The sequence below is a fragment of the Gymnoscopelus microlampas genome (genome assembly GCF_963454915.1).
Source record: "Gymnoscopelus microlampas genome assembly, chromosome: 23".
NCBI classification, from domain to species: Eukaryota; Metazoa; Chordata; class Actinopteri; order Myctophiformes; family Myctophidae; genus Gymnoscopelus; species Gymnoscopelus microlampas.
The window spans coordinates 25,300,420-25,322,068 of NC_139960.1; the positions used below are offsets into that span (position 1 = coordinate 25,300,420).

Here is a 21,649-nt window from a genome sequence, read left to right on the forward strand (position 1 = left end):
TAATAGTCTAGTCACGTGTGGTTACTTATTTTGGGCTTGTTTTCCTAGACCTGGTTGCTTATTTCTGACGCAACATCTGGCAACAATACAACTTGCCCCAACAAAAGCGACAGCAGTTGTTGTTGTTGGTTTCAGTTACTCCTCCTTCTGACTGTTTTTTCCACTCTGACGGAGTTTAAGGAAGTGATTCCGTAAAACCTTTCATTTTTCACAAGGACTGACCGCCTGGTAACCACCAAAATGACACAACAACATATCAACCCATGCCTGAAGCGCGTGTTCACCGCGTTCAACATCTTTTTTGCGGTGAGTAGACTATATCTGTGTGGTTTAAATTAGTCCATTTGTATGGAAATAAATGGCCATGGATACTCGACGGTCGTGATGGATGAACTTCAACCTGGTGTTTGCACTTTCTCCATTTACGGCCCGTACATCTACGTAAACGTTCACATTTCAAATATAAAGTGCCTCCCCCACGGACGTTACCATTCTGTACGGGTCTACAGAAGTACCCGTACCTTCCGTATTGTTGAATGTAGAGCATTTTAATCCGATCGGTGGCCATTTTCTCAGTTTTTTTCGCCAAATGCTTTCAACTACGCGACCCTATTGGTTGGTAGGTGTATTGCACACTGATGTATTATATCTTTATGAGAAAATGGCCACCGATTGGATTAAAATGCTTTTTATTTAACAATACGGAAGATGCGGGTACTTCTGAGGGCCCGAACAGAATTGTAACATCCGTGGCCATGGGTTAAGCACTTTAATACTTGAAATGTGAACGTTTATGTAGATGTACGGGCCAAAAAAAGGAGAACGTGCAAACACCAGGTTGAAGTCGCCATGACGGTCGTATGATCCATGGTTAGGAAATAAGAAGTGCGCACTGCGCAGCTAGAATTAAGTTCGGTCCGTGGGGAATGCAAAGTTTTTGTAGTTAGATTAGCTAGGTTAATAATAATACTTAGGACATTTCGACAGTAAAAGAAAACATACTTTGATTAAATATGACTGTTTACTGTCGAGATTTTGGCTATTTTAGTCGATAACTAGGTTTAGGCCCAGGCCTCCTTCAACCCATGTTATCAGTGGTGGAAATTAACTAAGTACATTTACTCAAGTACTGTACTTAAGTACGGTTTTTAGGTATTTTTTAACTTTACTGGAGTATTTCCAATTTGTAGTACTTCTACTCAATTACATCTCAATTACATAGTTACTTTGTAGATATTATTACAAAACATGCAAAACCGACTTCAGCTATATTGTATGTATGTATGTATGTATGTATCTATCTCTCGCAGATCTACAAGCTTACAACACATCAAGACGCGTTGTGAGCTTGTAGATCTGCTATTTTCAAAAGTGTTTTAATACATTTGAAACCTTTATAAGTACTTTAAGTATACTTTGATGTCAATACTTTTGTACTTTTACTTTTTGAATTCCGGACTTTTACTTTTTTTATTTCGTAATTATTTCTACGTTGCAGTATTGATACTTTTACTTGAGTAACTCCATCACTGTTAAGTTGAAGAAAACATGATTCCCTCACCAATTATAATGGTCAATATGTTGCCTGACGAATGATGGTTGTTATTACTCATTATACACATCCCGCATTGAGTCGCTGCCCAAGAATATGCACGGATCATGATTGTTAAAATGGAAGTTGATCAGATTACATTATTATTTAAATGATGATTTGATCTCTATTGAAATCAAATTTACCCAAACATCAAGTGAAAAACACACAAGGCCTCATGTAGCCTACTGGTCAAACAGACTGTATGCATATTAGGCCCACTGGTCACACAGACTGTATGCATAGGCCTACTCCCTACTGGTCACACAGACTGTATGCATAGGCCTACTCCCTACTGGTCACACAGACTGTATGCATAGGCTTACTGGTCACACAGACTGTATGCATAGGCCTACTGGCCTGAGGTAGACCTCCTGACACTAAAAGGATATTGTCATGACTCATGGCCTCATGTTTGATTGTGGGATCATGGTATGAGTAATAATCATTATGAGGCAATAATCAGACCTGCTTACACTGTTGATCTAGGGTTGCAACGTGTGTGTGTGTGTGTGTGTGTGTGTGTGTGTGTGTGTGTGTGTGTGTGTGTGTGTGTGTGTGTGTGTGTGTGTGTGTGTGTGTGTGTGTGTGTGTGTGTGTGTGTGTGTGTGTGTGTGTGTGTGTGTGTGTGTGGTATATACTATATATACATGCATACGATAATTTAATAAATGATAAATCCCTATTTTGGGCATGTAGACGAAGTGTGGCGAAAGAAAGGTCATGGGGGTTGAAAACCACACTGGTCTATGGCTACCTCAGTCATAGGATGCCATTTTGTGTTACTATCCCGCAACTGGATCCAGCAATACGACAACGGGCGTCTTTTCTATCCGATTGCACCACTTATCCTCCTCATTGGTAGGTTTTGTTTTCAGGGAAGCTCCCGATATAGGCAACGGAGAACAGAAACTGAAAGTGAACTTATTAGTGTTGCTGCAGCTCTGTGACATGACATGTCACGTTCGTTATTCATGCAATAATATGGGAGGAAGTGGCTCAAAGTTTGATCGTTGTTGTTAGGTCTTCTGGTAATGTTGTATTTTCCTTCATTGAATGTACGATGCTAGCTAGAACGAATGGGCTTAATAGGTAGCCTAAGTGATATTGCTTTGTTAGAATAAATGTTAAATAGCTCTACATTCTGTTGAATAGCTCTACATTCTGCTGATAACAAGCATTGAGTGTTTGTTCAGTAACAGGAGATCTCTGTCTCCAGCTCTAAACTGAAAATGCATTTTCAGGTCAGGATACCAATTTTATCCAATCAGGATTCAGGAGAGAGAATTCACACAGGATACAGATTAAACTCTCTATTCTCATAGTAATCATTGCAGTGTTTGATCAGTAACAGGGGTCTCCCTGTCTCTCCAGCTCTTTAATAAACAGAAAATACATTTTCAGGTAGGTGACAAAATTTCAGCCAACCAGGAGAGCGTACCCATTCATCAGCTTCATATTTATAGTGTTCCAATTTTGTCTGCTCATTTTTTTGTCATCACTTCCAATTTCACTTGTTTAATTTGTATCCTCCTGACTGAGTTCTCTATCCTGATTGGATAAAATTGGTATCCCGACCTGAAATTGCATTTTCTGTTTAATATAGAGCTGGAGAGACTCCTGTTACTGTACACACACGCTAGCAATGAGTACTATCAGAATATAGAGCTATTTAACACTTATTTTAACCAAAGTGATCAATAGCTGCAGGCTTGCAGCCCAACTATCGCATGGTCATGTACTGAGCATGCTTCATAAGCCTGAATAGAATGTTTGGAACAATGGTTGCCCCATGGCAAGTGTTATTACGCATTTGTAAAGCACAACTACACTATTTTTGGCAATACATTTCCCAATAAATATCCATAGTCTTTAGGACTGTAAATAATGTATTACATTTTCTCATGTTTCAGATTGTGGGAGGACTGATCCTTGCCCTTGCTGTGTTGTCTCATGCCGTGACCCGTTCAGCTGGCGGAATAGAGGTAATGCACACAATGAATGAACCACACAAAATACACTTAGATCTACACACAAACAATTAACAAGCAGGTAGGACCACACACTTGGTTCACTTTTAACCACGTCTTTCAATGCAAATAAGAACTCTGGCAATGTTCACTATATATGAGAAATGTGACATCCCCTCACCACTAAGGCGGGGGTTTTCAACCGTTTTTATGTCATGGACTACCAGTTTGACTTTGCTTTGGCCATGAACCCATATTTCAAATGATTCTGTCCAAGGGACACGGATTTGAAGATACATGTTTTGGCTTTGAACTAAATGTCATAATTGTACATGTAAACTAGTAGTGGTGATATTGAAACATTATTAGTATAATAATAACAATAATTAGCAAATTGAATTATAGTGACATTAAAACAAAGGCACACAGACAAGATGGTGCCATTTGAAAAGTGTGTTTTTTTAATTTATCAAGTATTAACCACATAATCTGTCTTTTCTCTCTAGTCTAGCTATGGAGGCCTCATCTTGCTGTATGTGTTGGGTTCTTTCACCATGCTCATCTCCATCCTGGGAGCGTATGGCGCTCACAAAGAGAACAGGGTGTCCCTCATCCTGGTGAGTAGGAACTTATTCTCACACAACAACACGCATGCATGAAGATAGCTGGGAATGTGAACACATGCAAGCACATCATGTTAACCACTAAGGCCCTGTGATAAGAATATTCTGATTTTGCAACCAACGGTGAAGCGGGCTGTTTTAGCGCCACCATGGGGCTGATTTAAAAAAAAAATTGGGGTGGAGCTATGGCCTACTGGCAGTGTGTGTGCAAATCTGCAGTCAAGTGAAACTGTGCACTCAAAGCACAAATGTAATATCCTATACAGTTGGTGGTGGGAACACATCATTGGCTATTTATTCTATTGGCTAATATTTTGATTGTAACCTAAACCGTTAATTATTATCATTATTTACATTTTTAAATCATATACATATGTATGTATACAAATCAGATTGAAGGGCAAAAATCTAAATCTAATTTGGAGACTGGCACAAAAATCTGAAAATTCTACCATCCTTGGCTTGCACATCCCTAGTATTTACACTGTATATAATGCTCCCTCTGTTGTTTTTTTCCTCCCTCCGTCTAGTTCTTGGTGTGTATGATTATTGGAAGCCTGGTCATGCTGAGAGCTGGAGTCCCCGCTGCTTTTGTTCGTTCTGAGGTGAGACACACACTTGTGTGATGTGATTATGTTATGGAAATATAACAACTCAGTGAGATGACTCTTTGATAACCAAGACGAGTGACTTGACTCCAGAGAAGAGGAGCAAGTTGGTGAAGAAGATTCATTATTAGTAGCTGATGCCTCCAGGTAGCATCAAGCACAAAGGCTGATGAGTCGAAGCAAAGATTACAGCACAAGTCAAGAGTTTGTATAAGTTATACGTCTCTGCCCGCACAGCATGTGCATGTCACAGATTACATCCTGCTCCTCACTAACTACTCCAACTGTAAGTGCAGCTGAGCAGGAAACCGGTGGCTTGTGCCCCTTACTGTCAAGTTATAAGATGTTCTATGGCCGGGACAGGATGTGAACCTGTTTGGGGTTAAGAGAAGGAGAACACTCAATTAAACTAAGCCCTAGAAAGCGTTTAGGTTGCCAAAAACGTAATTACAATAAAGGCTGATTGTTAAATAAGGGTCAACAGCAGGTGCAAAGACATCTCCGACAGTCTACGTGGACCCTGAGACACTGTGTACGTGACAAAAAAACACAGCGTGTGCATGTTTGGGTTAAACGTTCATTAGACAAAACATGAAATCAATGTAAGGCCAACAGACAGAGCACAGAGTTGCATACAGAAGGATAACACCCTCTTGTGGTGTGGTAGCTATTTCTATACTAGATAAAATGGGCCATATTTAATCATTTTATACTCAAAATGTGTGGAAAAGTGGAAATAGCCAATCTACAAGCTCACAACGTGTCAAATTGCAACGCGTTGTGAGCTTGTAGATCGGCTATTTCCACTATGAAAATGTTTGGAACATTTAACATGGAAACGATTATGGTGATTATGCAAAAATAATGATGATTATCTTAAAGCGAAAATAGCCGTCTGCAAGTTCAGAACACGTGATGCGTTTGTAGATCAGCTATATATATATATATATATATATATATATATAGAATGTGTGTGTGTGTGTGTGTGTATGTATGTATGTATGTATATGGGTTTAAATGGTTAACAAGGTCTGTCCTAACCTAAGACCATTAAGATGTTTACCAAGCAAAATACAAGTCTAGAGATCATTTAAGAAGTGTTGCTGTGGATGTTAAGTTGCTTTGACTCTGTATGTGGCAGCTGGATGAGGTGATGGAAGAAAAGTTCAAGTCTTTGGTGCCATTGGATGAGACTAGAGAGGAGAACAAGAATCTGGCAAATGAAGTGCAGGAGTGGGTAAGAGACACACACACACACACACACACACACACACACACACACACACACACACACACACACACACACAGAGAGCATGACAAAGGACAAGAACACATACACGCACACACACGTAAAACGAGATCTTAATGACAGATTTGGGTCTCACTGGTTCCCAATCCAATGTGTGCAAAAAAACTGAACAATGTGTTTTCAATACATCTTATTGGATGGTTGGTTGTCAGGGAAAGTAAGCACACAAATACCGTGGGTGGAGCCATAATAATTGAAAGCATCTTTTTTTTTTGGTCTCAGTAAATACCCCCTCATGTAATAGGCAAAAACATTCAGTGAAAATGGCAGATCTAGAGGCTCACAAAGAGTCCTGTTGTGGCGTATTCCAGCAGGTAGATGATCCTGCAGTACCACATTGAATCAGATAAGACTCAAAATGTAGCTTCAAGAAAGTCTATATCAGACCAGTGACCAAGACCCCACGACTCTTGAGAAAACGACTACTTTCAGATCATTCTACAAACTCTGCAACTCAAGGACACATTGTCCTGCGCTTCCTGTTTTCTTGTCGTGTGCATTGGGTAAAATACAGGAGGATGTCAGACTGACCCAAAGGCCTCAGCCAGGAACTGACACAAACACACACAGTTCTCTCACTCAGGATGTTTGATAAGAGTATTAGTATTTCAACACTCGCATGCAAATGACACACACAAGTGGCAATGGGTCCACAGTCCACACATACATAGGCACTAGGGTTGCTGTGGTGATTTTCCTACCAACTAATAGACTAAATTTACAACTAATAACAGTGATATCGGATGTGCATAGCTTATTTTAATTACTCTCATTGTGTACCGTTAATCGATGTGGTGCCGGAACTTGTCTGCTCTAAATAACTGCGTTAATGTTATCAACCAGTAGGTGTCCTACTCGACACGCCTGGCATTGAGCCAGACACAAACAGGAAATGAGTAGCGAGAGCAGATCGTCTACAGGTTGTACTATGGATATATACGCTCCTGCTGGGTTTATAAATGCAGAGTATTTGTATAGCACATTTCAAGGCAATTCAACGTGCTTTAAACATGAAACACATGAAAAGGAAACTCATTATAAAAGGACATTTGAATTCAGTAAAAAGGAAGACTAACGCCTTTTTAATGGACACAGCAAAAAACACTATCAGAATTGAACAGTAAAAATGCATACTAGATGAATAGCAGCCTACTGTTGGTGCAGACAGAGAGTAGAACAGAGACTTTAACTTCAGAATTGTACCGGCCCGGCCATCATCTGAAAAATATATGAAAAAACGTAACTTAAAAATAAATGAATGAATAAAAGTAAAATGTTATCGGTGAGCAAGTAACGTAATCATTGTGGGCCTGCACACTGTGTAGCACTGGACACCGCAGCAACCCTAATAGAGACGCGCAGACTCATACGCACACTGTTAGTTTCGCTTCTTACACAAATCAAGTTATATGGTACAGCAGATGGGACATTGAAGCTTAATGAGAGTAATTGAAAATGTATCGCTCCCCCACCTTCCTGTTTGTCTTTCTTTAGCTCCACTGTTGTGGTCTGTTCTCCTACAAAGACTGGGAGAACCAAATCCCAAACTCCTGCCTGTGTAACGCTCAGGAGGAGATGGATGGGCAGTGCATGACCATAGGCTACGAAGTGAGTACATACACACACCACACATCCCAGTGTTTTCCCTAGGATTATTTTCAGGGATGGTGTTAGACCTCCTGAAACTACCAATGTTTTTGTGGGCTAGGGCATGTCCAGGCTTCACACTCCTGCTATCCTACTGGAATGAGTTACATTTGTTTCTAGATCCTTTATTTGTTTGACAATCTTCTCACACACAAACATCCACTGACGGGTGCGCTAGTTATCAGTACCACCCTTTTCTAGGCACGTCATAATAAGTGAGAATAGGCAACTCTGTGTACCAGCACAAAATATAAAACAGCCAGATAACGTTAGATGAGGCATGGTGTAACATAATGTTAGAAGCAGTGCAGAAATTGTTTTTAACATTGGGGCGGATGGAGAAACATTAAGAAAATCAACCTACAGTAAATACTACTAAAAGAAGTTCCAAATTTGTATAATCCTGCTTGTAGATTGGCTATCGTCACTACTTTTGCAAGTATAAATATTTACAGTATATGGGGGGAAAAATAAACATAAAAAGACGAAATATAGAGATACACGGTTTCTGTCCGACTGCGATATGAACCCATGAACAAACGCTTAAAGCTGTGGATGACTAACATCTCCTTGCTTTTACAGTCAATGATGTTCGGCCTGGCGAAGTCCATCCACAAAGAGGTCAGTCTCCAAAAACAGTCTTTACAAAAACAAAAAAGAAAATGATCTGAGGTCAAATTAAAAGATATTTCAGCTAAAGTATGAGACTATAAAGAGGTTTTAAAAACTAAAACTCTGTTTTTTTAACTATCATTCAGCCCTGCTATCCTCTCATTATGTACTACTTCAACTTGGTGGCTGATGTCGTGTTGGGCGTGATCTTCACTCTGGCTATCCTGGCGGTGAGTTACACAAACTAATTAATGTGGTTACATTTAGTCGCACAATTGGATGAATTCCGTTGGCATCAGCTATCTTATACATGGATGACATATGGCACACACACACCTTATTGCATTTGTAGTGCACTCTATGGGCAGAAGTGAAAGCCTTGTTTAACGGTCATTGTCGCGTTGAAATGTTTGCCATTTTTTTGTAAAATAGGCCCCTCCTGCAAAATTGGGCTGTTTTTGAAAGACTTGGGGTGACTTGTCTTCCTTGGCCTACTGGCAAACACACAGACTGGCAAAAAAAGCACATTCTCTGCCTCCCAGCCTGGCAGAGATTCATAATAAAATGCCTGCACGGTAGTAATATGAATGTTGGTACTCATGTGTTCGTCTCTCTCCTAACAGGTTCTGGGCATGGTGCTGTCCTCCATTCTGATCTACCAGCTGCGCGATGTCACCAGGACAACCATGGTGTTTACAATGCCAGCTGTCTTCAGCCCCCAGCCTCCGAAATACCAGGAGCTGTACAACACAGCATAGTGTGCTACACTACACTGTGTCTAGTTGTTAAAAAAAGAAAAGTGGGGGGGAAGGATGAAAGGGGTGGTATTGATCTTACGTTTTTTTTTTTTTTTTTTAGATTTGGCAAAATCTGCAATTTATATGTAAAAGTGTAGTTTTCCAATCATCTTATATAAAAAATTGGCCTAAGGGAGGTTCGGCCAGCAGACCACGTCGTCACACTCATGTCACAGATACCATATATGGGCATATCGGACAGATTGGCGGTGCGACCTAGGTGTGTGGCCTGAACCTCTAGTTCTCTGAGTCCAAGTCCATCATTGGATCTGTCATGTGGTAAACGTATTGAGCACTTTTAAAAAAAATAACACACACATTTGGCCACTCTTACCAGCTTTGAGAATTGTGTAACTGCTCAGAGACGATTTTAAAAACTAAAGCTTTCTGTCTAGCAGGTGAAATGGAAAGGGAATTCTGTTAAAGCACTGAAGGGAGGGGTTTTGTGCTAAAACTTTTTTTTTTCAGATTTAATACCAATGGTAAAGAAGATCCTCATTTTATAATTTCTGGCTGACAGTAACTGTTCAACTTGTTAATATTTACCATTTAAAATATTACACATTTCTGATTTGTTGGCGTTGCCTCATTGAATGTGAAGTGTGAGTTCACATTATATTGATATATATATATATTTTTTTTATATAAATATATATATATAAATATATATATATATAAATATATATATATATATTCCGTCTAGGACATATGAGGCATTTTTGCTTGTTAAGCCCCTGTAAATACTCTCAAATTCCTTCCACATTGTCTTTATATACCGTGTTGTGTTAAGGGTCAGAAACATTGGGAAATTATACTTTAAACTGAGTGCTGTGTGTTGTGAAAATGTGACGGTAGTCATACTGTTATCCCCTCTGCCAGTGTAGATGGAGATTTAAAGTCAAATAAGGACTGCGCCTTAAGATTTGGCTGTGATTTTAAGCATTGTTTTGTTTAACTTTGTACCGTTTCCTTGGTTTTGACTATGACGTGAATGTAACAAAGGGATTCTAAATGCCAAAGAATGCATATGGCACTGAAAGGGCCAAAACACTTGTGCCTTAAGGGACCCAGGCCCCTCGTTTAAGAGAGATTATTTAGGTTGTTGATATTAAAACTTACGGTTTCGTTATTTCCATTTCTGCTCTGATATGTATGGGTGTGAGCTGTCCTTGGATGACAATAAAGTTGACTAAATGTACAGGGCTGTTTATCTTTGTTCTGTGTGTTTTTGTGAGCAATTAGATTTTGTTTAAAATTCGCTGAAATGGCTTTTCACGACCATATGATGGTCGCATTAAGAAATCATGAACACATTGTCCGACCGACCCCCAAAAATGAATCACACATTGAGGGGGTCCTCTACACAACACAGCCGAAAGCTATTTCACTTGGACCCGTGTCCTAAGCTGTCACCCCACCGTTTCTTAACCAATGCAGACCTGAGGCTGATTTTAAAAACTCTTTCTAAATCCTAAAACTTTTTGGATATGGAACATGACAATGTTGATGCATCTCTTATAAATAATGAACATGATGTATTGGAATTTGGGACAACAGATGATGCATCTCGTATAAGAACATAGACGTCATTAGATGGCCATGGACTATTCATAACACTGACTATTACTAACTAGGGTGACGGGTATTTCCTGTCAGGGCTGCAACCTTTTACAGAGTTCTGCACAATGAGTACTTTCTACTTTTGGTACTTTAAGTACATTTTGATACCTACACTTTTGTACTTTTATTCAAGTAAAAATTGTAATTGACTTTTTCTTGTAACAGAGTATTCCTACACAGTAGTATTGATATTTTTACTTAAAAGTAAAAGACGCGAGTAGTTTTTACACCACTGCCTATGATACCATTTAGAGCTGAATCAAGAGTCAAAGGTTTCCGCCCTGTTCAACTTGTTATGAAGACGTAGTGGTGAAGGATCATATATATCTATGTGAAGGATCTGCCCACGTTGTCTTTACCACGTCTGGAAAGGAAGACATACAGACAGCACAACATTTCACATTTGCTCAAAGACGGACTATTAATCTCACTATGGCAAAAATCAACCCTCGTCTCAAGAGTCTGTTCACTTCCTACAACTTACTTTTTTCGGTGAGTACTAATGTTTGGTTCTCCAAACCTAAATGGAAATACTAAGCGTAAAGAAGTGTGCACACTTCATAATCTTCCAGTGGTGGAAAAAGTAAACGGATCAATACTGCAATGTAGAAATACCCTGTTACAAGTAAAAGTGCAAAAGTATTGGTATCAAAATGTACTTGAAGTCCCAAAAGTAGAAATTGTGCAGAATGTCCCATTTCACAAGTTCAAAATGTATACAAATATTTTGAAAATAGCAGATCTACCAATGCATTGTGAGCTTGTAGATCTGCTATTTGCATGACCAAAATGTAAATAGGGCTGAAGTGGTTCAGACAATACTACAAATGTCTAGCCTACTCTAGGTGGAATGTGAAACCTCACCTATAAATATAAATTACTATTAATTTAACTGACCCTGAAAGACGTGGTTTATTAAAATGTCTTTGATGTGTCTCAACCATAACATGTCAACTCCATAAGTCCTTCTAAATCCAAACTAAATAGGCATATATATATATATATATATATATATATATATATATATATATATATATATATATATATATATATATATATATATATATATATATATATATATATATATATATACGCCTATTTAGTTTGGATATGATCCTTCACCACTAACCCTAACCCTAATTTTTGGACATCCAGAATTATTTAAGTGATCATAGGATATAATAACATAGGATGTTCTATGCTTCTGTCATATTTAATGGTCTGGGGCTACTCAAATTATATAGATTGAAGCTTTAACTTTGGGCATGGTAGGGCTGGATATATTATATGGATATTGTGATATGAGACTATATCATCTGGGATGTTGGATATCGTAATGTAATATTGTGTAATATAATACATTTCGCTTTGAGATTAGCTGTTCACAAACGGACGGACGGACACACGGATGGACGGACAGGGGGCAAAACATAGTCGCGGCCACCCCTTCGGCCTGGCGGAGGCAATAAAAACAGGCCTCTTGTGGACCCTGACTGTAGATGTGAATTGGCCTGCAGTTGGCTGAGGACAATAAATAATATATGATGATATTGTCCTCTCATGTTTCAGATTGTTGGTGTACTTATCCTCGTTCTGGGCCTGTGGAATGACACCTGGCGACATACGGACACAGAGGTAATAAAGGCATACACACAGATCACACACAGTGTAGTGGACCTTATCAAGCAATTAAAAATGTAACACATTTACAATGTTATAGGTTATATCTTTAATCAGTCATTCACATATTGACTGGCTATTCTGTTCTAGGTGACCTAAATAAGAGGAAGCTGGCTAACCATGCAACTTCCCTATTTCTGAACCTTCACTTCCCCATTTTCACTTTTTTATATATACAACTCTCAGTGGTAAAAAGTGTACTATTTATATGACTGGATTGCCGCTTGGAGCTGTGCCACCAATTTTGATGACTCCATGATCTTTCCTCTAGCTCCACCCTTGGGCTAAACTTGTACACATGGCAGATTGCCATGAAACTTTATGAGTGCATTCATGCTCACTGGGAGATAAACCTAAATATTTGAGTCACCTCATGACCTATCCTGTAGTAGCGTCACCCCCAAGGCCAAAATATCGACACTTCATGCAAGATCTCATAATCGAATCTATCTAAACTTATCAGATTCTGCGATGAACCCTATGGTTTGTTCGTGGCCCCATTGCCAAGTGAGCCGTCTACAAATGTTATTTTCTCTCTCTCTCTCTCTCTTTCTGTAGTTGGTCCGTGAAATAGTACTCCTCTCGCTGTACTTGCTGGGTACTCTCACCTTGATCATCTCCCTTCTGGGAGCCTATGGTGCTCACAATGAAAACAAGTTGGCCCTCATCATGGTGAGTTGAACCTATTTCATACACAAGCACACGGGCACTGTAACACAGACACACATGCATGCATGATGACAAGGCTGGCTACAGTCTGTAGACCAGGGGGGCTTGGCGTGAAGGCACAACCTGAGCATCCACTTAAAGACCCATGAAGTGGAACCTACCTCTGGAAAGTCCCTTCTCTAACCAATAGGTGACTTCCAAAAGGGTCATGGATGATTTATACTTGGTAAGTTGGTTGTGTGCCATGTTGCATACCAAAATAGCAGATGTACCAGCTCACAACCTGTCAAATCACATTGTAATGCATCATAGCGCAACACATTGTTTATGTAGATCTGCTATTTTGGTGTGCAACACTGGTGCACAGTATAAAGTAAAAATCAGGTCATGTATCATTTATTTAGTTAGTAGAGTAGCGGTGGTAGTTGTAGCAGTAGGAATACTAAAATGTAAACTGTGAGCTGGAAGTTGACAGTTGGAGGTTGACATAAACCAAGAACAATTGTCTTCTTTTGGCCGGCTGGGACTTTCTGAATGAGTTTCTGAGTGGGAGACCAGAATTCAAAACGGACCCAAAAGCATTGCCTCCTAGTTTCATTACTGAGGAGCCATTCCCGGATGTTCACCAACCTCCCTTCTTCACAGCTTATTCCTTAAAAGCTTTGGCTCAAACATCTGTCATTTAATACAAGTTTACTATCGAGTACAACTTTAATGTTGGCTACAACAGTGGACAATATACAGACCTCTCTGTCTTAAACAGAGTGTGTAGGGCAGCATGTACAGAAACATAGTTGCAGATGTGCTATTGAAGAGCAAAAAAAGTAATGTAAATAATCGAAGTATACATAAGTGAACTACAACAATATAATAGGACTACTTGTACAATACTAGTCTAATATTATATATTTTTTTACATCCATGTGCTGTGAGAACCAAAGCAAACTGTCCTACAATGACATTGACACTGTATCTACAACCCCTCCACCCCCACCCCCATTTTTTTCCAATTTCTGTCTCCACTCCATCTAGTTCTTGGTGTTTATGATCACTGGAAGCATTGTAATGCTGAGTACTGGAGTCTCAGCTGCTGTTGCTCGTCCTCAGGTGTGATGTTATCATGATAAACAAGTAGCAACGCTAATGTTTCACACTTAATGTAGAGTTAATAACTTAAAACCTCATTTATACTTTGTTGTACGGCAGTGTTGCTCACTGGAAATAACTGATTTTCAAGCTATTCTTCATACAACGAAGTATACATTTTATTGAAGGTTAAAACAATGATGTTTAACAGCCAACCAATCTGAATACATGTCAACAAATCTGATCTAAGCTACTTAACCGTGTGTGTGTGTGTGTGTGTGTGTGTGTGTGTGTGTGTGTGTGTGTGTGTGTGTGTGTGTGTGTGTGTGTGTGTGTGTGTGTGTGTGTGTGTGTGTGTGTGTGTGAGAGTGTGTGTGTGTGTGTGTGTGTGTGTGTGTGTGTGTGTGTGTGTGTGTGTGTGTGTGTGTGTGTGTGTGTGTGTGTGTGTGTGTGTGTGTGTGTGTGTGTGTGTGTGTGTGTGTGTGTGTGTGTGTGCGAGTATGCGTGTGTGCGTGTGTGCGTGTGTGCGTGTGTGCGCGCGCGTGTGTGTGTGTGTGTGTGTGTGTGTGTGTGTGTGTGTGTGTGTGTGTGTGTGTGTGTGTGTGTGTGTAGATGGTGGAGCACATGGAAGATATGTTTAAAACAGCTGTGCCATTGGACAAGACTACTCAGAGGAAAAATAATCTAGTGCACTCAATGCAGAAGACGGTAAGACAGACTTTACACACAGCTTTAACACATGCATAGGCCTGCACTGTCTATAGGGGCTATCATTAGCTCCCCAGTTCTAAAGCCAGGGAACAAAAAGATGAGAGGTTTCCTTGATGATCTTGCGAATTTGTCTGGGACCCGAAACTCCAGTAAAATCCTGTATAGCAGACTGCTAGAGATGTTTGAATAGCTGTGCTCTAGAAGAATAAAAACTAAAGTCAGGGCCTATACAGTATCCAATAGTGGTCAATACATATTTGTGAAAAGAAATGTCTGTTAAATCACATACTGTAGATGTTTATGTTGATCACACGGCCCGTCCCTTCTTGTTTCTTTTTTTTTTTTTTGCAGAAAAGACGCTGTAGGCAGCACATTTCCGTTATAAAAGGCACCTAGTGTGAATAGGCCCTTAAACACCAACGCCCTCGGTGGGCATTCGCCAGAAATAGCCTATCTACAAGCTCATAGTGCGCCACGAAGAGATGAGAGTTGTCAAAGAGATTTGGTGTAGAAGGAAACAACAGCAGACCAAGCACAGTTGCAACTCAGGTCTGTTTCACAAAGAGTAGTGGGTTTAGTGGTTAAAGAACACAGACATTCACCAAGTGGAACCATACTAATAAAGATTAGGAAAGCAGCTCATTTTGCTGGGGTACATTCAATAAAAAAAAAAAATGGGGCCGTTAGTATGCAACGTTTTCCGTATGGAATAACATGTTTCCTTAAAAAGGCTGTGTGCACAATGGATCCAAGTCCTTTACAAATCTGTCCACTGCATCTTGGTGTGACGTTCAAAAGACATAATTGTATCTTTTGATTGTTGTATGTAGCACTGTGCAGTGACAGTTTCATAAACTTTTATACTCTACTTTCTCCTCTACATATAATGATCAATCTCACCATATTATATCACAACAGAGGATCAGCTAATTGATGATAATACTCAAAATAATTAGCTCATAGATCGTAACAAAAGTCTCAATGGTAAAGTGGATTATCCTTCACCTGAAATGTTTGCCTTTCAGCAAAGAATGGGCTTCTGCCACATAGTTGCAACGCTTGAGTAACACAACAGGTGTTCAACGCAACACTGTTTCCGTTTGAATAAACAGTGAATGCGTGCCTGATGTGAAACCACTGTTGTACAAAACAACAATTCACCATCTGACATTTCCTGTTCTCAGTAAATGAATGTTAAACCAGTAAACCACACACACATGCACGCACGCATGCATGCATGCAGGCATGTATTTTGGTCAAAATACATTTCTGATCTTGTGCTACATCATGAATCATTCAGACCTCTCAAGTAATCTGGGACAGGTCTGCTTTCTGAACCCAGAATCAGAACCAAATGTGGAGAAGCAGCGTTGAGTTTATGCACTACATATGGAACAAACTCCCAGGAAACTGTTGGTGTGCTACAACTGTCAGTTACTTTATATCAAAGCTGAAGACCATTCTGTTTGCCGCTGGTTTTTACTTTATTGCGTGCTGTAATTTTATTCTATTATTTGTCTTTAATTTGTACAATTTTTTTGTCTTAATGCACCATTGTTTTGTGTAAAGCACTTTGGCAAATGGCTAGTTGTTGAAATGTTCTTTATGAAAAAACCTTGCCTTACACTAATCTTACAATCATTAAATTCCAACCCATACAGATGCACAAATACATGCACAAACAGCACATATAAAAGTATCAGAGACACATACAGTAAGTGTCTGCCGCCAGCTAAGACTAGACATGTGGCTTCCACCACTCTGACAACTTCTACCACAACTTGTTATTCTTTCAGATCAGTTTCACACAGCATGCGAGTCAATGATGCCATTGTCCTGCATGTCCTGCATGTCCTGTTTTCTTTTATCATATTTGAGTCAAATCGAAAAGGGTGTCTTGATGGCTAACCGAAAAACCTCAGCCAGGAACTGAAACTGTTTTTATGACGGTTAAGGCAGTTTCTACAACAAACACGTGAACCACACACATAAACAGCATTCACTCAGGATTAAACCAGTTGTTGTCTGTATTTGAACACACATGAGCCCACATGCACATGCCCAAATGGGCACGACGGCACATACACTACAATACCAACTCAATGTATTTTATATTTGATGTCCCTCATTAATGTCTCAATGTTTTAAAGGGTTTTATTTGTCAGGGTTTTCTTTGTTAATTAATGGAGAGAGAGGGCTCACACTTTGTCCACTGTCTGTCTCCAGAAATGACTTCAATGTAAAAAGTTCCTTTCCTGTTTGTCTTTCTTTAGCTCCACTGTTGTGGTCTGTTCTCCTCCAATGACTGGAAGAACCAAATCCCAGTATCCTGCCTGTGTGACTCTCATGAGATGGAGGGGCGGTGCACAACCGTGGTGAGTAGCCTACACGTGTACACATTAAACAAACATATCATGCATACTACTGTACATAGTGATTTGTGTTGTTGTTTTCAACTGTCAGAAAACATTATTTTGCTTGGTGAAAACAACAACAACTAGTGTTTGGATTCATATTTGTTCATATCAGTAATCACTCTCTCTATGCATGCATGCATTGCACAGCTTCACACATGAACTGTAAACATACTCCGATGCATATGCATTTGCGTGCGTGCACATTTGAATGTGAGTCCACAAATTATGTTATGTAGGGAGTCAAAAATAACAGGGTTAGATAATTAATGAACACATACCGTAGCTCTCTCGCTTTCTCTCTTTCACGCACGCACGCACGCACGCACGCACGCACGCACGCACGCACGCACGCACGCACGCACGCACGCACGCACACCCCCACGCACGCACGCACGCACGCACGCACGCACGCACGCACGCACGCACGCACGCACGCACACACACACACACACACACACACACACACACACACACACACACACACACACACACACACACACACACACACACACACACACACACACACACACACACACACACACACACACACAGTTGTTGTATAGTGATGACTTGCATTTCTCCTGTCCAGTCATACGGCCAGATGACCAAGACCATCTACCCACAGGTCAGTCTCTCTTAGTGCAATTATGCCTGCCTTACAGAGAAAAGTATTCAAATCATCAACATTCTTCCTACCTTGAAGCCCTATTCAAAGGAATTTCAGCTACAGCAAAATATTATACTATGGGGATTCAAAACAGAAGATTAAAACTCATCGTCTTATCTTGTTCTTCAGCCCTGCTTCCCTATCATTGTGAGCTACTTTAACTTGTTTGTTGACTACATCTTGGGCGTGTCCTTCACCCTGGCTGTCATGGCGGTGAGTTACAACACACAACAACAAATGTAGTGATGTTTAATTTAGTCTTTAGCTTCACTCCATTGATGCAAGAATTTATTTTATTTTATTTAGTCATATAGTTTTACTTTGGACAGCTCTGTGTAGCTTTTTTCTTTCAATGCAGACTTGGGCCTTGACTGTCAGCCTTAAATTACAACATTTTCGATAATGGCTTGCAGTTAGGTTTCTTATTGCACAGAAGAATAGCTAAACCTAAGACAGGATGATAGGTGAAACAAGTTCTGAGTTGTATGAAACAACCTAAACACTATGAATTGAAGTCCAGGGCATCTCAGAATCTTTCCAAGGGATTGTTCTTAAAGCGTTTCTAGGACAAAAAATACGCAGAGTAGGACATAGAAGGAGCTCTATGAAGCTTCCTACAGCCACTTTCAGTGAGGAGTACGAGTTCTCTTTTGAGAATGAATGGATCATGGACCACTAGTGGCCCACAGTGGTCCATAGGATAATTACAAGTGATCCTTGTGAATATGTTTTAAAATGTTTAAAACAATTGTAATGTTGTTAAATGTATCAAGTCAAAAACAAAAAAGCTTGAAATTACATATTGGGCCCTATTTGGCTTAATTATCAGGTCTTGATGACTTAACTTATAAGACCTGGAGGCGTGGCCAATGCTGTTTCGCTATCTTGAGTGGCCGAACATCATTGGCCACACGTCCAGGTCTTCAGTTAATACATAAGACCTGGTAATTAAGACGTGCAAGTCGCACACCGAAAATACCAGATCTACAAGCTCACAATGTCGCAAAAGTTGCGAACTTGTAGATCTCTTATTTTCGGTGTGTGACATTGGTACTGTATGCAACCAAGTATGAATCTGGCTTTAAGATCATTCATGCTAAATATAAATCAAAAGGTTTTGACTTTACTTGTCAGTTCTCCTATTTCTGATCTCCTTCAGCTCTAAAGGGTTGCTGTTGTTTCCTTATTCCTTTGCTCGCAAACTATCTCCGCTGACCACAAAGATGTGATTTGGAGATCAGAAGCCCGCTGCTCCAGCATAATCCTATTTCCAAAGGCCACGCCCCCTAAAAGCTTGCCATATTATTGCCATGGCAATGCTCATTTTAATTAAAGTATTACCCGGCAATACTAGTTCTCAGAGATGATAATATAGCACATCTGGTAGTACTAGTATTGCCCTCATGTTGGTATTCACGTACATTGATTTTCACAGGTGCTGGGCATGGTGCTGTCCTCCACCATGATCCACCAGATGCGAGACGTCACCAAGCCAACCATGGTGCTGAAGCTGCCAGCTGTCTTCACCCCCAAGCTTCCCAAATACCAGGAGCTGTTCAACACACCATAGTGTGTACAATGAGTTTCGTTAACCACTTATGCCCTATATACTTTTTTTTGTACGATGAATAGTAAAACAAAAAATAGCCCATCTTGAGCTTGTAGATTGAAAAAATGTAAAACGTAAAATGAACGTGGTTAAAGACAAACATGGGGAAAGACTAAAAGTGATTTTTATCTGTTCTAAAAGTGTCTTCCCATGAATGAAAATGCACATAATGGTGCAGTCCAAAACTCAGCTGTACATGCAATGGCTTGGCAACTTTCAGCAAAATGTGGGCCCAAGTCAGAGTAAAAGCTTTCATGATTCAAGTTTCTTTATTAGGATAAACTCCTTGAGATGAGCCATCTCGTTTTAGAGGAGGTCCCAACATAAATACATGTCACAATCGTTACATGTACACTGAGTAGACAAAACAAAATAGACAGACGAAACAAACGAAACAAAGGGCCGGATCTACCATATGGGCACTTTGGGCACGTGCCCCGGGGCCCTGGGCATCAGGGGGCACCCCAAGGTGGTTGAAAAAAAAAAAAAAAAAAAAATGTGTTTTTTTTTTTTTTTTTTCCATGATTTTTTTCCCCATTTTGTTGTTATCTAATACAAATAACACAGTGTAAAATTATCTAGATTAGAGGAAGAAAAAAAAAAAAAAAAAAAAAATTCGCGCACGCGCGCTTCGCGCGCGGCCGCATGAGGGGGGGGCACTGGCAGTTGGTGGTGCCCAGGGGCACTGTGAGGTGTTAATCCAGCCCTGAAAAACAGACACACAATAACATTATGAACCTTGACAAACATCACAGCCTTAAGATGCATAAAATCCAGTAATATAACACATTCTGAAAATGGTATGTTCAACACAGTGACTAAAGAACAGTATTTAGATTAATAGAACTGAAAAAAATAAAGTATGGCGTCATGTATGATGGCAGGTTTATCGATAACAAGAGCATACAACTTCAAAGTAAGAAGACAGTGCACATTTAAAAAGTGGGAATGTTGAAATGGATCTGATATTAACCGGTAAATTATTCCAATCTGAAGGAGCTTTGAAAGAAAAGGCATGTTTACCAAATTTACTACTTGCCAAGTGCCAACTGGACAGTAAAATAAACCTGTGTAGAGTGTCTGGTACGTTGTGTTAAAGGAATGGGAACTAAAAAGCGTTTAAGGTAGATGGGATAACTAAAATAAATACATTTGAATACCATTTGAAGCCAGTGCGTGTGTCTTCTTACTTGTAGTGATTGCCATTGAAGTCTGTCATACATTATGCAGTGGTGTGTGAGAAAAGGACAACCAAGGACAAATCTACAGAGTCTATATGCTGTGTTAAGTGGAACAAGATCTTTCTTCGAGGCATTTTGATATACCACGTCACAATAATCAAACAATGGAAGTATTAATTGTGTAGCCAGTTTCTTACGGACATTGAGTGAAAAACAGTCTCTGGATCTATATAAGACACTTATTCCAAAGTTAACCTTTCCAGCCATACACCAAGATATTTTATGTTGTCAGCTTTATGCAGAGGCATGCCGTCATGACTGGTTATTATAAAGGAAGCAGGAGTGGATTTGAGTTTAGGTCTAGTGCCAAAGATCATGATAAAAGTCTTTGATTTATTAAGCAGTAATTTGTTATGCAAGAGCCAGTTTTGTAAAATATTGTAGTCATATTGCAACGAAGGTTGAATTTGTGATGTGTCTGAACTGGATGTATAGATAACCGTGTCATCGGCATAAAGCTGGGAACAACAGTGTTTAAAAATTGAGGGCAGACTGTTCACATAGATAGAAAAAAGAAGGGGTCCTAATGTAGAACCCTGCGGAACACCTTTTTGTTGAACCACCATGGAAGATTTATTTCCTTGCAGGACAACACACTGTTTTCTATTATGTAGGTATGAGTTGAACCATAGAAGGGCATTTTGCGAAAGGCCAATAGCATGAAGCTTGTCTAAAAGAAGATATCGGTCAACTAAATCAAAAGCTTTCGTTAAATCAATAAATATTGCACCAGTCAGTTGACCATTCCCTGCTGAGGAATATACATCATTTGTGAGTTTAAGTAATGCAGTT

The 21,649-nt window shown here is 39.7% G+C and overlaps 2 protein-coding genes across 2 annotated transcripts; both read left to right on the top strand.

Moving 5' to 3' along the window:
* The first annotated feature begins 116 nt into the window (after positions 1-116).
* Positions 117-10,355, top strand: LOC311040237 (tetraspanin-8-like). The gene is made up of 9 exons (XM_084050391.1): positions 117-306; positions 3,505-3,576; positions 4,068-4,178; positions 4,715-4,789; positions 5,934-6,029; positions 7,596-7,709; positions 8,331-8,369; positions 8,507-8,590; positions 8,984-10,355. Exons 1-9 carry the CDS (start codon positions 241-243, stop codon positions 9,116-9,118), a joined length of 792 nt encoding a protein of 263 aa, XP_083906517.1. The 5' UTR covers positions 117-240; the 3' UTR covers positions 9,119-10,355.
* A 719-nt stretch (positions 10,356-11,074) lies between these two features.
* Positions 11,075-21,649, top strand: LOC311040254 (tetraspanin-8-like). The gene is made up of 9 exons (XM_084050422.1): positions 11,075-11,269; positions 12,347-12,412; positions 13,016-13,129; positions 14,159-14,233; positions 14,825-14,920; positions 17,197-17,298; positions 17,930-17,965; positions 18,137-18,220; positions 19,443-21,649. Exons 1-9 carry the CDS (start codon positions 11,210-11,212, stop codon positions 19,575-19,577), a joined length of 768 nt encoding a protein of 255 aa, XP_083906548.1. The 5' UTR covers positions 11,075-11,209; the 3' UTR covers positions 19,578-21,649.

Excerpts from the sequence above, each read along its gene's own strand:
- LOC311040237 (XM_084050391.1), top strand. The coding sequence starts at position 241 with ATGACACAACAACATATCAACCCATGCCTGAAGCGCGTGTTCACCGCG. Across the intron at positions 4,179-4,714 it reads ACAGGGTGTCCCTCATCCTG|TTCTTGGTGTGTATGATTAT; the intron begins GTGAGTAGGAAC and ends CCCTCCGTCTAG. Across the intron at positions 8,591-8,983 it reads TCACTCTGGCTATCCTGGCG|GTTCTGGGCATGGTGCTGTC; the intron begins GTGAGTTACACA and ends CTCTCCTAACAG.
- LOC311040254 (XM_084050422.1), top strand. The coding sequence starts at position 11,210 with ATGGCAAAAATCAACCCTCGTCTCAAGAGTCTGTTCACTTCCTACAAC. Across the intron at positions 13,130-14,158 it reads ACAAGTTGGCCCTCATCATG|TTCTTGGTGTTTATGATCAC; the intron begins GTGAGTTGAACC and ends CACTCCATCTAG. Across the intron at positions 18,221-19,442 it reads TCACCCTGGCTGTCATGGCG|GTGCTGGGCATGGTGCTGTC; the intron begins GTGAGTTACAAC and ends TGATTTTCACAG.